This window comes from Bombus impatiens, unplaced genomic scaffold (genome assembly GCF_000188095.3).
Source record: "Bombus impatiens unplaced genomic scaffold, BIMP_2.2 scf_0248, whole genome shotgun sequence".
Classification (NCBI taxonomy): domain Eukaryota; kingdom Metazoa; phylum Arthropoda; class Insecta; order Hymenoptera; family Apidae; genus Bombus; species Bombus impatiens.
In genome coordinates, this window is record NT_176667.1 from 234,983 (window position 1) to 247,198 (window position 12,216).

At 39.3% G+C, this 12,216-nt stretch overlaps 1 protein-coding gene across 1 annotated transcript in view; it reads left to right on the plus strand.

Annotated features, from left to right (window-relative positions):
• LOC100750116 (polypeptide N-acetylgalactosaminyltransferase 2) overlaps positions 1–12,216 on the plus strand; it is a 202,493-nt gene that overhangs the window by 147,869 nt on the left and 42,408 nt on the right. Inside the window, exons 2-3 of the mRNA XM_003488615.4 lie at positions 7,133–7,302; positions 7,936–8,055. Coding sequence (XP_003488663.1) covers positions 7,133–7,302; positions 7,936–8,055 — 290 coding nt within the window. The remainder of the gene's footprint in view (positions 1–7,132; positions 7,303–7,935; positions 8,056–12,216) is intronic.

Consider the following 12,216-nt stretch of genomic DNA (forward strand, 5'->3'; position numbering starts at 1 on the left):
GGCCGCCAATGGCGGTCCTGTTTAATTAACCGACGAACGAGACCGTTCCCCTCTGTGAAGCATTGTGATTTCGTTTGTTTACGGCTTTTACAACCGGGCACAGATTGTTACAGGTTAGTAATCGCGAGGATCACAAAACTATAGCATTAATTTGCGTCGCGTTTCGTAATTCGTACGGGGACCACGTTAATTACGTCGGCAGAATGTAATAAACGTTTCGTTTCGCCGTCGGTTATTCCACGAGTGTAATTTCACGGTTAATTGGAGATATGGACGTTGATTGCTCGCGGTACTTCGCGCTGGGAAATCGCGGCGCACCGTTTCGAAACGCGCCGACAATCCAAAATTTTCACGGATAAATTAGGGATTAACTCGTCCGTTTTTTAGGTTCGGAGAAATTAACGGTAGATAGAGCTTGGAGGAAGGGACGGCACTCGAGAATCGAAGTGGTCGATTTATCTGAACGCGTAGAAAAAATGACAGCCAAGAATAAATCGAGTGAGATTTACTCGAACGGGTATAAGGCGCTTTCGTCGAATTTTCTGATTCTCCCTTCGGCAGACATCGCGCCGATTTTTCGGGATAAGTTTAGCCGATTTATGTCGGCTAAAAGCTCTTTACCCCTGACTCTGATATACGCACCGCGCTGTCTCTGATCGTGGAATAAAAACATTTGTACGATCAGTTTCAATTCTGTCTCATTCAAAATGTGTTTACGTGTATATTTGCTCATCTGATCCACAAGATTCCATCATTTCGAAAGAAAAAGACAAAAATTCAAGCTACCAAAAAAAGAATTCTCTGGAAATGTATTATATATATAGCATAATATGTATAAAAATCAAATCTAAGGAATTTCCTTTCTCGCGTTCGCTAGAGTATGCGTCATGTGACGAATCGATCAGAATATGTAAACAAACCAACTGAGAATGTAAACAAACGGATGCAGAATATAAACAAACCGATAATGTAAATAAACAAAGCGAGAAGGTAAATAAACAAATAGCTTGTAACACAGGCGATATGTGCAGTCCACACAGCAGATATTGACTAGAAAGTGGAAAGCGTTAGCAGTGGAATATTAAGCACGTAGCAGGAGCCACAACGTAGCAAAGTCTTAAAATCAGTCAAAAAATTAAAATAAGCACCACCTGACGTCTTGATTAAAACAGTACGAACCAATTTCTAATACGCACACTATTTTATAAAATACATTGTGTGTTGTCAATTTCGTATTTATATGTGAAATAGGGTTAATCATAATCAGACTGATATCTATGCAAATTTATATTTTTATCGACACAACTGAAGGAATAAAAGCTAAGTAGAGCTTCACCTTCAGTTATAATGGCCACTTTTCTTTGTATATTTTTGCATATTATTTACATGTAAATTTTCCATAAATGCATAAACTTTTATAATTCAGCTATAAATCGACATTCTCTTTTATTATACGGAATCTTAAAAGAGAATGTAATTACTCTAAATTGATGCTAGCTTTAAAGTATCAGCTAGCACTGATGCTAGCTTTAAAGTATCAGTGTTTTCTTCTGGATAATTTAATTTCTTCGCTATGTTTTGGCTACCATACTACACGATAAAACGCATGGGAGACAATTACACGGGTGACTTAAGCTATGGCCATTCAAGAAATCGGTTTCAGGCGATTTCCTAAATCCTTAGCGGGTTGACTTAATCCGCGCGGGACACCAGGACGAATTTAAGCGTCCAAGTGTCAGCTGTCTACTTTGTCCGAAGAACGTATCCTGGCAAATCCGCGGCATGTAGTTTCTATATGCAAATCTACTCATAACTCACCAGAAACGTATCTGACCACGCTAGCGGCGCGTAGTAACCCTCCCACGTTCTTCTCGTTTCTCGGCTTTCGCGTACTTTTCAGGACGTTCCCCGTCTCTCCGAAGTTCTTCTCGAAATGTAAATCGCCAGGGAACCGCTGAAGAACCGCCTAGGGTGGAAAAACAGGGGTTGGAATATGCCTCTTCAACCTAATGTTGAGATTCAGAGCAGTAAATCTCAATATATCTGAAAATTTGTTCTATTCTTTATTCTATTCTTTATTACGGTTTCATTATCTTGTATTTTTCATTCCGGTTATATCGTATCGTGATATACTTCGAAATTTGATATTAAATATGTAACACGAGTACTTGGATAATTGTATAACCCCGAGGGTTCAATTGTCCCGATAGTTTCGATAATACGACCATCCTAACTATCTGATAGTTGTAATAGTCCGTTGATTGACTTGATACATCGATAATCCCAATTGTCTCGTGATTCTGATCGCTTGATAACTACGCTTCACTGATAGTTTAGCTAATCTGAAGTTTAATAATCTGGTAACCTTGGCAGTCTCGATTGTAACATCAACTTGATCATGTGATAATTCTAATTAATCAGCTGCTCTAGTTCTCTGACTATCGCAATTATAATCTTCGTCGTTTACATTCTATTATGAATGCGTATTATGCATAATTTGTGCGAAACGTGCATTAATGATTCCGATGTATTAACATATTAATGTATGTAAGGCCGTTGGCATAATAATTACATTTCTTTATGTAAATTGATGCTAAATTATGGTAATGTAGAGAAAAGAATTAATAATAATTAGTCATATAAATTTAGTCATATAACTTCTCAGATTATTGTCTTTGCTTCAATTACAGAAACTTTCAACTTTCTATTCCAGGATTTCCATCATAGCTTTCTATTTATCTTCATAATCTCCTAATTCTTCCAATTCACAATCAACTAAATTTTTCTATTTTTACATACCATTTACTCAAGTCAATTTTTCTATCCTTACGTATCATTTAATCCCAATAAATTTTCAATACCAGCGACCTAAGTTTCAAACATTTGTAGAGGAATCGAATTTTCGGACTTCTGGTTAAGCTTGTCTACCGACACGTACCGATATTTTTAAATTGCAGATACTTTTAAATTACAGAATACTTCGTAGATCTACGAACTTTCTTCCTATCATGGTAGTACAAGTAGAGGAAATTTAGTTGGAAGGTGAAGCACTCACGTTTGGATAGGCAGACAATCAGGGATCGTATTAGCGACGGCGTAGTGTACGTGACGATTACGGTTCACCCTGTGACACAACGCTTCCAGTGACGGATGACGGCGTCATCATAATTTACTCGGGGAAAATGTATTCTCGCGCGGCGATATCGAAACAGGCCAATATCGTTAACTCTAATTCGCTTACGTTTGCACAGGTATTGTTGAGCGGCAATAACGAGATTAATAATGCGACCCTCGTCGATAATAATCGTGGAATCACGCACCATGCCAATATCAGTCCACTCGATTTTGGTTAGCCAAAGCTAAAATAAAGAAATACACAGTTACAAGATAGATTTCATGTGTTCCATTAATCTTAATCCACCTCTGCTATGTTCCTTCTTTTTTATTTTTTTCTTTTCATTTTATTTTTTTTATTCTTCTTTTCTGAGTAAAGGTTTAACGAAATGATTGAAGGCATAGAATCGTTGTTACAACTACGAACATCGATGATCGATTACTAGCGGAGGTTCGAGAAATTCTACGCTACGTTACTCTGTAATTAACACAATGAGAAACGAGAAACTGCCAGTTCGTTGAACGTTATTGATCCATAGGAAGAAAACGCTTTTACTCCACTACGTTGTTTGGTTTCGAACCAATATTGTTTTTCCATGGTTAAAATTTCTTTTAAAGTTGAGACAGATATGAGCAAATGGTCGATATACGTGATTTTGTGTTTCCATTTTATGCTGGGAAAGTTGAAACGAGAGTGAAATTGACGTACAAACATTTGAGAATTGCGATTCCGATGCAAGAGTGATTTATAATACTTATATTTGTTCATAAAGATCAGTATTAAATTTATCGAAAGCACCTGGATATATTCAATAATTTTAAAATTAAAAAGAATTTCACTGTAAATTCAAATAAAAATCCATATCTGACTATTAATCGGAGCACAAAATATTTCAACGTCAATTTATTAGAACTGAACACTACTTGTAAAATTCCATTCTTTGCAACGATAGATTTGGAATTTCATACATACGGGAAACGCGATACATTTGATTTTGATAGAATTATACGATTCCACTCGATTCGGCAAACGGTACGTGAATCAAAAGGAGGACAAAGGAATATCAGCTATTTGGACTGGTTTGCACGTGATTGTACGTGGTTCCTGTAGCGGCAGCGGTGCCTTTTTCATGTTTCCGTTTTCGTCGTGTCGCTGCAGCGCACTGGTCCTGCGACCGCAGCCACGGTCATTGTTCAAGTCTATCACGATAAGCCCGTGCCGCTGCATTTCCGGGGGCTTCGCGTAATCGTTGCACGCGCAATGAATTTTATGACGGATACGTGCGGCGAATTTGTCAAGCGAAAAGAGATAATGCGACGAACCCGCGATCGTGTCGCGGATTGCACCGTGCAACTCCGACGAGCGATCGATTGCCAGACACGTGAAAATGTACTTTTCTCGACGTGTCATGGACAACAAGAACAAAGGAAACGACAACAGTAGCATTCTAAATACAGTGAAACTCCATTTATCGGAATCTGTTAGCAAACAGTTCATGTAACTGAAATTCGTATAATAGGAATTCGATAGAAATTAGACTATAAGCATGAATTCAAGTACTTAACATGATTAATACGAACATAAGCTTGGAATCAAGTAACTTGTTTGGGATGAACATAAGTTTGAATTTAAGTAACTTGGTTAATCGAAATGACGCTTTACTAAACTTTCGTTTCGATAAATGCAGTTCCATTGTATGTACTCCATTCGTAGTAAAATTTTATTGACTGTTTGAAAGAACAGATAATTATTGAACATTGTCACTGACATTGAATATCAATAATCAGTTTTAGACCAAGGAAAATTATGAAACATCAAAGAAGCAGGCGGATCTGTCGTCAAAATATCATTCAACTCTCGAGTATATCAAGTTTATTTCAAACGTCACGTTTCGATGTCACGTGGTTCGCGAGGGAACCGGATGCAACAGCTTGCCGCGCTGTGGCTAGCCGACTGCACTTCCGGTTTAATGCAGCCCCTGACCCGTGAATTAATATTTCATCGCGGCTACGTTTTGCCGCGTTTCTCTCTTCCCTCCTTCCATTTGCTCTCTCTCTCTTTCTCTCTGTCTGTCTCTTTCTCTCTTCAACTCAGCTTTCACGGTTCGTTTTTCATCGACTGCTCGACTCGCCCCTTTGTTCTCGTTCGAGTCATTTACTTTCCTCTGCATCTTTGACCGTGAATCCGAGCCACGCCATTTACCACCCTCGTAGAAAGTATCGCTATTTACAGCTCACTCCCGGGACGTTGGGATTGTTTGCGCTCGCCCTTTTGTTCCTGCGATCGATCAACGATGTCGTTGTCCTCCCCCCCCCCTCCCTCCCCCGTTTCGTCCCGATCTTAATGCACCGTGACATTGCCCGATGCAATACGACGAAACCTTCCAGGACTTTATGCTCATCGCCCCGTCCATGACAATTCGATGCCTCGTTCGAGATCTCTATGATTCTTTCATTGAATCTTAACTGCTTCCTATCGCAAATGAAAATTTTTTCCATCTAGTCGCATGTGAGTCTCAAATCCTTCGGTACATATTTTACAAAATATATAATTCTATAAAATTCGCGAACGATCGATTGTGAAATAGATACGTCTTGACCTAACGTTCGTTGCAATCTATTCTATTCGTAATTTTCATCATTCCACTGTAAGGCACACATCATGGGCACAATGTTCGAAGTCAAAGTGACATCAACGGTTAATAGACACATCTGCACAGCGGGTCGGTTCTGTCGGGACTCCTATTGCTGACACGAATCTATGCTAGGCAAACAGAGAGGTCGAGATCCAGGATGGAAGCCGATGAGCAAAATTCGATGACCTATATATCGGATGCACAATGTGTCCTCCCGGGTATAAAGGGCATACGGCGGAAATACGAAGTGCGCGACTCTCCATATCGATTCAAAATCAATACGGCGCGGTGTATCTCGATGATGTGTCAATACAAAGAGCCCCGGGCAGCCAGACCTGGCTAGCCTTACAATTGGTTCTTGTACCGAAGCCAACTAAAGGCCTCGAGAGCCACGAAGGCCGACGGTTCTTGCATCGATTTCGTGCTGTTGAAAACTCCGGGCCATTCGGGGATAGCCTACGCTGCGACTAGCCGACGAGTTTGCGAATCGAATATTTCGAAGTGTCGGTCGATACTTCGAGGAACGTTCGATGTTATCCAACGTGGAACAGAAACGTGCTTCGAATTCTTGGCTGTGTTTTAGTCGAGAGATTGTTGATTAGTTTGTCAGATAGTTTCTTTCATAATGTGAGAAGAACTTTTTGATTTGTTACACTTTGCGTGCGAAGCTGTTCCTGTAGACGAAAATGGATTAGAAATGTATTATTAGAAAGATAACAAAAGAAGATTACGACAAGTTAGAAAATTGTCTTATAAACTTGTTATAAACTTGTTATCAAATTGTCATAAACTTGTCGAGATAGAAAAATTATTTCGCAACAACTTGTACAACATAAATTTAATTGAAAGACAAAGAAAGATGCAGAGAGAGGTTCAAGGCTTTAAATGTATACAGAATAGTGAACAATTACTAAATAGGACATTTTTACTGAGGCGGATAGAATAGTTCGGCGGTGGCTGCTTGCTGGCTTATCAAAGTATCATTAGAATGGATGGCAGAACTTAGAAATGTTCACGAAGTGCTAAGCATCGACTTCGACGAACGGTATAGCAATATAGATACCAAGTATGCGTCTGGAATATCGGCGTCGCGCGAGTTATAGTACAATCGTGTATGATGCCAACTTGCAATGGCAGAACATCCAATACTTCGAATGGGGCTTTTACAGCTTTTATTACACTTACTGAAATTTATTACTGCTTAACGTGCGGTTTTTACTATAAGCATTTTGCTATCTTGAGTCTCGTTTATGAGAAGTTTTAAATATTTTTTTAACAGATGCTTCTATAAATCGGTGCAATGTCTTGCGAATGAAATATTTGTGCTCGAAATTTCGAAACTTGATAAAACTGTACTTTATACAATTTTTGTTTGCTCGCAGAACGAGAACAGAGCCCTACGATTGAAGGAGCCTGCGTCGCTGGCCCTTTCTGCCGCAAATTCTGGCAACTACGTGGACCCTGATGGCACTGCCATTGTCATGTCTTCCGAATTACTGCCTGCACCCACTCCGGACCCAAGAGTGACATGGAACTACTTCGACGAACAGGGGTAAAATCGACTGACAATACTGTCAGTTATATTCTATTTTTAAGCATGTTCTAGCAATTATTTTCTATTTGTAAAACGAACTCCGATTGATGAATTATTGCCTCTTCTCTACAACTTCCAAGTGTTTACACGCTTAATGGTTCTTAAAATCATTCGAATAAAGTTGATTCTAATTTCATTCCAATTAAATGAATGAATATTTATTTATCATAAAATATAAAATTCGATTTCACCATCGAAACTCGCTGCACAATTTTAATATACGCTGGGTAGCGAACACGACGATGCAGTGTGATAGAAAGTATTATTTGGAAAGTGGCCGGAGTGTAATCTCGATGCGAGGCGCAAGAACTGAATACTAATCGGCACTCATAACAGTCGTATGCATTGTTAAACGAACGAAAAACCATTGCAAGATCCGCTATTTATGTACCTGCAACGGAACTGCGGACATTCCTTTCTCTGTTCCTCTCTCAGCTTGACGAATTGAAACTAATTATTTCACTGGTCAAAATATATAGTTCGTGACACGAACCACTCATAAACGAAAATTTTCACGTGGAATTCTCTTAAAAAATACAAAGATTTTTGCTCGTTTAATTAATAATATTTGCATATTGATAATGCTTCTAGATACGTGTCGAGAGGAGGATTACGAGCAGGAGAGGACCCATATGCTAGGAACAAATTCAATCAAGAAGCTTCCGATGGACTTCCCAGCAATCGCGATATACCTGATACACGCAGTGCAATGTGAGTGAACTATTCTCTTGTTACCAATTATATTTTAGGATATTCTCGTTCAATCGAGCCGGTATTATTAATTGGTAAAGTATTGCTCAAAGAGGTCCTGGAATCCTTCTTAATTTTCTTTAATTTTATTTAACAATCTTTCTACTTATTTATTAACTTCGATTGATTCAGATACGACCTTTTATAAAAGTTTAAATGCATCTGTTTAAATGGCTATGTAAAATTGAATTTTCAAAATTCATGAAAACGTTTCCTAAGAGTCTGAGGATCTAAAGACGTAACTTCAGACCTAAGTAATTAGAATGAAACTTTTCTTGTTTTAAATGAACGCAGTCTTTAAAAGAGAAGTTCGTTCGCGATGAAATAAAAACGAGGCAATAACGTCGATCGAGTGTCATCCAGCTGGATATCGCGACGATCTTCAAGTCGATGAACTGACACAAGGGAGAACGTCGATGTCCGAAGCGGCAAAGGTGAGAAAATTTCACGGTGAATATCCACGAACGAGAGCCGGTCGTTATAAATCGAAGCGATGCAGTTAACCGAGTGGAGGCGACCGATGGAAATCGCGACGAACGATCGTCCAACGAGGAAAAATAAAAGGAATAGAAACTTGGCCTGTCGATCGATCAATCCTTTTATACATTACTATCGGATCCTTCGAGAACAGCTCCATAGGAATTATCCGTCACAGGTGATTGCGAAAATCGCGGCTGATCGTTGGAAGTTCATGGACATATCCAGAAAGCGATTTTACATTCGATCCGCCGATGCTCAACGAAAACGACGATTGAGAGGCTTCTCTAGAAGACACAGGTTCTCCTAATTATGCAATTCCTAAATTTCAATCATTCGATTAGTTTAGAATATATTTTCAATTTTACAGAATTCGATTACTTTCGATCATTCAATATATCCGTCTTTCTATTTTTTATACAGATTCTCCTAAATATACGAACACCATTTGTATGAAGAAATAAATTACAAATTTGTATCTCTACGACGAAATTTCGATTGACACGCTTGAAAATTTCACGTTTTTCTGTGTCCTTGGAGAACCATCGTTGGAATATCCCAGCTGGAAGAATACGTATTCGTTTCATGGAACAAGAAAATCGGCAATAATCATAGAGCAATCATCGATTAGAGAAAGACGAACATACATCAACGTACGATTGCATTGTACCTTGTAATTCCCTTGATATTTTGTTGTATCTATCAAGCCATGTGCCGTGAATCATGTACCGTATATATATCGAATCTCCATATTGACAACATTGTTGTTATTCGTCTCGCACGTTTTTAACTTCTGCCTTCGTGGAAGCGCTCTAGGTTCTATTACTCTGAGCACCGACGAAACGGTTGACCCTTTCGATTAAATACGGCCGTTTTCGGGCTTCCACGTATCATGGGATACACATGAATTAAAGATGAGGGATTCGTCGAAAGGAACCGAGAGGTTTTAATCGAGAAACATCGACGTTTCGCATTTTTAAAAATCGCCTATTCCATACGAAACGACACGCAAAATGTAAATATTTTATCTTTGTCTCTGTTTTTTATTCCGATGAATTAAAGCAACCCTGTCAGAGAAGAGAGAAAAGTGCGTCTTTTTTTTCTTGTTTTTTTCCCCCCCAGCTCGAGTCGAGTCGAGTTACAGGCTTGATCAGACCTCGGAAACTGGCCTGGAAATCACGATGCCAGGAGGCAACGGGAGAATTGAGTTCGCGAAGTTTAGGGATCCACCAGGGTTAATGGTATTGCCTGGTTACTACAGGCTGTGCCTGTCCCGTGCTAATAAAAACGTACCTCCTCGAAATTCTCGTCTCTCCTTTCGCCTTGTCCATGAAAATCACGATGTAAAACGAGTCGGTTTTACGCTGTTTACAGAGGAGAGAACGAATAACGGAAAGAGGCAGTAGATGGGCGAACGCGCGTTGCTCGTGAAATTTCACGCGGAACGGAACGAATTAATTATCGAGCGACGTCGGAAATAAATTTGAAGCTGGGATCGTTGTCCATTCAGCCGCTGGGTAATCAATGGTTAATGGAAGCAATCTAATTTCGGTAGGGTCTGGCTACTTTTATGGACTCGTAATTTATTCGCTGTTTGCACGGAAATAAAGCTTCCTCCCTTCGTGTTGTTTGTACCGCTGCGCCGCTGAATTTACGATGCATTTTATTAATTGAAACGCTTTCGAAATCGGTTTTGATGCCGGTCTGCGTATCATTGAAAGGAAGAGACACGCGAGCAAGAGCCTATTTCGTTCGGGACGTGTCACGATCGATACCACTTTCAAATCGAATCGCTCTCCCCTTCTGTTCGGAATGCATTTTCCGGCGGCACAAGCCTTTCCGACTGTCTCCGTCGAAGCAGGAGGACCCTTCAATCTTCCAACCTGATCTAATTTCCTGGACGTTCCACCTACGCTCGATCGTATCCTGTTTCACGCGAACAGACGCGTTCAACAAGTACTCCGGGACCGCGAACCATTTAGCAGACCGATCGAAACCGGTCCGATGAAGATTTCGACCAGCTCTTACCGCATTTGATGAGCCTCTAGAAATATTTCTACGATCTCTATCTTGAAGATTGGAATATTTGGTTTCGCATGAAGATCTTTCGGTAAGAAAAATGAGAAACTTTGCATGATTTCGCTATGTATGCTTCTCTGAATTACAGAGAGTTATAAAAGTAACCAAGTTCTGAACGAAGATTTTATCAAAATCGTAGTGTATTTTGCGAAGCTCTGTGGAAACGTATTCGTGGTTGAAGATTGAATATCTAACGTGATATAGAAGGTTTTTATTGAGAAAAGTGGAAAGCTTTTGATCGTTTAACTTACTTCTTGCTTCTATAAACTACGGGACGATGCAGAAATAACGAAATTTTAAGTTCTAATATATGCGAGAAAAATTACGTTCTCAAAGGTATCGACTATGAGTAACACGTGTGTTAAAATTCGATAGATTTGTTCGGGGAAACGAACGAATGTTACGGGATTGCAATAAAACGAATGGAAATACACGAAGACCAGACTCGTAAAGAATGTCGAACGCAATGTGCGAAATTGCGAACCCGTTAATATTCGTTACAACACGAGCTGCAAGGAGAATTGTTGTTTAAACCTGATTTGCATTCGGACGCCGTTTGTAACATTTAGCAAACGTCGATTGCTGAAAATCCGATGGCCCGAATGTTATGTAAATGTCGCACAACTTCATTGAAAATATCTACGAACTGAACTGCTGCATAGATTTCCACTATTACTGTTATCAGCAGACTCTCGTGCTTTGACTTCGCACAATCTTGCAGAAAGATCGAAGATCGCTTCTCTCAAAATTGTATCTTCCAAATTACGTTTTCTCTGCAAACTTGGATAACTGTCATAAAAGAATCCATTCCAACGATTAAAGAAACTTTTAATCTTTTCAGAAAATCGATATGCATAAAATTCCAATCTAAATACTGATTGTCTCAATTTATTTTCATATTGAAGAATTTGTTAAACGAAAAAAAAATTCTAGCCACCACTAAACGCGCAGTGTTTGATTGATTGATTTAAATACATTTTACAATGAAAAATATCTATAAATAAAAGACGATACAGTGACGAACTTCTGAATTGAGCTATAAGTTTCAGTCACTGAGTCCTATTTTCACGAGTTAATAGTCGAAAGATAATACTTCTCTTAACACCTGTCCCTTTCTCTTCAGTGATTTGCTAGCGGGAATACTATTCTTTTGTCATGATTTTCCATTTCCTCTGGCGATTATAATTAAAGAAGAAACACTGTTATAAGTATCATCGTAACAAGTTCAAAAAGTACCCGACTCCCTCATGAATTATTCACACGTGGCGTTTCATCTCCTTGCTCGCGATTCTTGTCTCGATGTTCCTTAGACCGCGCGACCGGCTGTTTCCGATAATGGAATAGTTGTATCACTTATACGCAACGTTGGAACTTAAATATTTATGCGGCTGAATGCACACCAGCCGTTGCATTAAACATGTCAACGCGACCCGGAGACATTGTGGCCGGAAATCGCGGTAGAAACTCCGTCGTTCCGCCACGTTCCTTACTTCTAACCTTCGATTTTAACAACACCATTGAAAACTTTGCCAGTGCCAGATACTGCGGACTAAGTTAAAAGTTGAA